Genomic DNA, 5,054 nt, shown 5'->3' with positions numbered 1-5,054 from the left:
GTACTGTCTCTCTATCCCCTCAATTTGCTTTGGGAGACTTGGGAGTCCTGTTGTATGCTCTTTTAGTGTTTGTATTGTTTTACTTTTTAAATTTAGCTTGTTGTGTGTTGAAGTTTGTTACACTGAGAGTTGAAAGACATTATGGTAGATATCTTTTCAGTTAGTATAATTTACAGTGATCTATTTTAGGCAAGGCAGATTATACTCCTTTAATTGAACCCTAAAATCCAACTACCTTTCCTAATTTAAAAGTGTTGTGTTCAGAGTGATTGGCTTAGCACAAAGTTCTATGGGCAAGGACAATGGTATTGTTAATATCAAAATAAGTTGTGTAACAGCATACAGCCAAAACTCATTAATGGAAAGTGTATACACAACTGGCAATTTCAAGCAAATTAAGCAATATTATCCAACACAAATTGGGTACTAGTATACTATATGAGCCAGTTTGATACCAATCTTAATGATAGAAACAAAGTTCACCATTATAATACAAACATTAATTAAACATAATGACATACAATTAATATGTACATGTGACAGCTATAGCACTACTAATGGTAGAAAAAAACTCATAATTTTACACTTATCTTCACATTGTTAAAGGTTAATGATTATACTATTAGTGGTATAACTATTTGGGAAAAGATAAATGCAAAGAAAAATATAAACAATTACACACTAGGATACAGGACAGAGGAGAAAATTAGTGACACAAATGATCAAAACAGTAACAAAAAGTGCATCTGTACAATTAGTAAATGTAAGAGAAAAATAAATAAAGTGAACTGGAAATTAGCAGAAACAGAGGTAGAAAATCTTAGAAATTATATGGCTAAACAAAATTTTTAAAATAATGCATATAAAATTTAATGGAAAACGGCAAAAATCAGACAAAAGAAAAGCAAATAAGAAAAAGTATTTTTCGTGTTGATGACTGGATAGTTTAATTTCTGGATGTGGAAATTTGGAGTCTCAAAGTTCTTGACATTCTGAGGCCCCAAAGTTTTTCCCAGGCCGTGGTGTTTCCAAGTCATGAATCATTTCTGCTCACACTGGTAAAAATACAACCAGACCACAGATTAATGCTGGATACAGGCAAAGGAGCAAAGGATCAAGTACCTAATTCCAAGACTTTGCAATCCAGAGGAATTCAGGCTCAGCCTGACTTCAGACTGCTAGTGGTGAAGCTGTGTCTGTCACAGTCTCATTCAAACCCCTAAGGGGTCTTTTTCCAATCTGTTCCATGTCTAAATCTGTTTCCTGTGATTTTCACTCACATAGTCACTGTGGGAAGTTAACACTGAGAACGCTGAAGTGAATCCATCCATGTTCTGAGTCCCAGGTTCAACAAATAAACCTTTTCCCCAGTGTTTACCATGCCTGTGCTGTCTCCAGGGAAGAATATGGCAGCACCTGCATTTGGGGAAATTGCTAGACTTTATGTTTAAGAAACTACCACACAAATCTCCACACCGTGCCCGGAGACTTCAGAAACTTGTGGGCCACTGACCCAGTGCTTCCTAGGACCTTCCATATCCCTCAGATTTCCTTTTGGTTCTCCAGTTTCCGCCTTCCTGTCTCATGAGCCAGGAGCCAGGGAGGAAGTTTGGAGGATTTTTTTTCCTTCTCCCCATTTCAGTGTGTCTCTTCAATCTCTTTGTAATTTTCAATGTTCCCTCTCCAAATAGTATTCAGTCTCTTTAACTTCTCAGCACTTTTCCATTTTACTGTCAGTTCCTTCCTGATTCCCTGCCACTATCTCCTCTATTTGTTTCTTTTTTATTCTTTGCTCAGGTTGTTATTCTTCAAATCTCGATTCTGAGTCTGTGGGAGGCTGAACTGCTGCTGCTCACCAGTCCTTCAGTTTCCAGCACAGAACGTCTGAATGTTAGCCACATTCATACAAAGAAAGGAATGCTCAGAGCTTGGCTTCCCCTACTCTCACCCCAGTATTCCATTGAGAGTGGCTGTGTGTCAGCTGATGACATTAATGTTAATCTTTTAGAGTTAGAAGACATAAGGAAGTGAGGATATGATCCAAGGGATAACCACAAGTCAGCCAAGAGAGCTACATATGGTCAGCAGGTGTAGCACACGAAGGACTGCTCAGTCCGTGCTATTGACGTTCCTTGAACATAATTGGTGCCAACTCTCCAGAATCAATGGACTCCACAGATTATATTTGGTCCCTAGGTCTGTTGTGGGAGGCTTATACAGCATAAAAACCTTTGCCACTGTCACTTTTCACTGCCACTATCTATGCCCCCATGAATCTTTCAGAATAGATCTAGACTTAATTCATAATAAATATCCCACATCACCAGTGAAGTGTGCACAGATTCTGATGTCAATATTGTTATACTCATGTGGGGATAACAGGATGGCTGACAGTTTACTTCTTTGGGGATCCTCATGATCTTATGGAGTTGGTGATCTTGCTCTGAGATGCTGTGTGCAGATTTTACTAAAGGTAACCCTCTGGTCAGGATGTCCCAGAATATGACAAAAGTCAAGATGATGAACATAATGGAGAATTTAGGGAATTCTTGGCATGAACACAGAGCTGTGGATGCAGCACAGATTTTACCTTGCTTTTTTGGACATTCTGAGTAGCCTGGGAAGGATTGTCATGTTGAGATTGCTCCCTTAAGTCTGCACCTCTGATCTCAGGAAGCTGAAGGCATTGGTAGGAGGGAGGTAGAGCAAGGGGATGAGAAAGATGACCCTAAGGCCTCTTGTGAGTATAAGTGAGGGCAAAGTGAAGCCCCTAGCTCAACACATATCACATTAGCCTCAACCTGTTGCTTTGTCACGTGTCATCAGACCCAGGGAACACATATGGAGTGGATCCCCCCATTCTTTGAATGTTTTGCTGCCATAGGTCTGTGATTGTGAAAAGGTGTCCTCAGATCATCCCACGGGGAGTCCCAGACAACTATTTGTCTTTTGTGCCCTCTCAGGAAAGAAGAAACATTTTCTAATTTGCCTCCATCCAACACCCACATAGACATCCAAAGAGAACTGACAGCCTAGAGGGAGCAGAGAGGTGATCATTCACGGAAAAGTGTAAGCAACTTATGTATCCATCTCACCTCTCATGGAGATTGCTGTGGAATCACGACAATGCTTGGGGTCTGCAACTTGAGGGGCCTTCTATGTGTCTTACAGGAACTCGAGGATCCCAACGGTGAAAGGTTCCTTTGCAAAGAGTCTCCTCAACTCACACAGCAGAGGAGGCCCAGGCAGCGTTAGGAGTCAAGGTGAGGTGCATATCTTGCTGCATACTTTGGGTTTCCCCTACCCAAGAGCAGGGCACTCCATAGATGCCGGGCTCCATATGATATACTGTCTACCAGAGAGCCTTGTCCTATGCAGTTCTACTGAAGACTGAGGAACAGCCTCACTGCATGTCCAAAATCATGGGGACAAAGATAGATGAAAACAGAAACTTGTAAAGTCATAGAGCATCCCCCAAAGAGAAGAGCATAACGGTAATGGGCCTTTGGGGAGGCAAAATGTTTGTTATTCTCTACTCAGAGCAGTAACAGTCTCCCACTCTCCTCTAGGCATCTCAGTATTCAGAATTAAAGTCTTGCAGTCCACACAGAACATCATGATGCCTCATGATCAAGTGAGCCAAGACACAAAGCTCGGCGCAGGCCCTTCTGGCCAGAGTAGTGCACAGGTCCTCATGGATGTTCAAGGTCTCAAGGATGAAGAGGGAGCAGTTGCCACAGCTTCCTCTCTGTCCTCTTCCTCCTTTGCTTCAATTAGGGCCACACCAGGAGAAGAGGCTGGGCATGGGAAATCAAGCTGTCCTCAAAATCCTAAGGATATCTCCTCTCCCCAGACTGCCATGGCTTTTAGTAATAGCAGTCAATTTTGTGAGGGCCCCATCCAGCAAGGAGCGGAGGGTCCTAGTCCATCACAGGACAAGGATGTCCCTCAGGCCATGCAGGATGAGTCCCTAAATGATAAGTTAGATGAATTGGTGCCATTTGTGCTCCAGAAGTTTGAAAAGAAGGAGCAGATCACCGTGGATGAAATGCTGCATGTTGTGGACCGTGATTATCATGAACATTTCCCTGTGATATTTAGGAATCTCTGTGAGTGCTTGTATCTGTGCTTTGGCATTAAGATGAAGAAAGTCGGTCCCCCTGGCCGCACATATGAGCTTGTCTCTGATTTGGGCCTCACTTATAGTGGGTTGCTAGATAACAAGTTCCAAATGTTTCTGAAAGCTGACCTCCTGACACTCATCCTGAGTACAATCATTATAAAGGGCAACAGGCTCAGTGAGGAGGACCTCAAGGAACTACTGAGAGAAAAGAAGGGATTAGGTGAGACAGAACACTTTGCTATTGGGGAGCCCTGGAAATTCATCACAGAGGATTTGGTTCGAGAAGGGTACCTGGTGCACCAGCAGGTTCCTAACAGTGATCCTGCTTGCTATGAGTTCCTGTGGGGTCCAAGGGCCCATGCTGAAACCACCCAGATTAAAGTCTTAAAACACATGTTCAACTTTTGATATGTCCCAGATCTTAGCCACATCTCCATGATCAGGCTTTAGCAAAGGACAAGTGTGTATTCAGGCCCTGTGATAAGTAAGATGTGTGACAGTGACAGGGAGTGTTCCACAACAAGGTCACTGGCTTAATTCCTACCCCATGTGAAATGGAGCCCAATCTCAGTTTATGTTTCTGGAGAGCTGGCCTTTTTCTAAGTAATGAAGGGGGAGAGGAGGAGTAAAATACCAAGCCTTCCAACTGGATGTCTATTCTGTTTGAGTTAATTAGAGGTGAACCTGTGTTTCCTATATGACTTTTGAAACCTTACTCCCTTTTTGCAAGATTCAAGTACCTTGCAAATCTATATTGTAGAATGATATGAATCTCACATGCGTTTCTATTTTTCTTAGTTGATGTTTCATTGTGTTTTTGCTTTTGCATGACACTGATCACAATGGATTTTGTTTTTTTCTTTCCCAGTGTAACAACCTTTCCTGTTTCATCAAAAAATATGAAACCTTTCATTTTTATCATCATATAGAA

At 41.9% G+C, this 5,054-nt stretch overlaps 1 protein-coding gene across 1 annotated transcript; it reads left to right on the top strand.

The window, feature by feature from the left end:
• Positions 1-3,619: 3,619 nt before the first annotated feature.
• On the top strand, positions 3,620-4,531 carry LOC100723865 (melanoma-associated antigen 4-like). Its single transcript, XM_003461697.2, has one exon. The coding sequence runs from the start codon at positions 3,620-3,622 to the stop codon at positions 4,529-4,531; it is 912 nt and encodes a 303-aa protein (XP_003461745.2).
• The last annotated feature ends 523 nt before the right edge of the window (positions 4,532-5,054 follow it).

The sequence above is a fragment of the Cavia porcellus genome, unplaced genomic scaffold, assembly GCF_034190915.1.
Source record: "Cavia porcellus strain 051 isolate PalLab524CR breed Dunkin Hartley unplaced genomic scaffold, mCavPor4.1 scaffold_3, whole genome shotgun sequence".
In the NCBI taxonomy this organism is placed as follows: Eukaryota; Metazoa; Chordata; class Mammalia; order Rodentia; family Caviidae; genus Cavia; species Cavia porcellus.
Note: the sequence above shows the minus strand (reverse complement) of the source record. Positions and strands in the feature narration are given on the sequence as shown.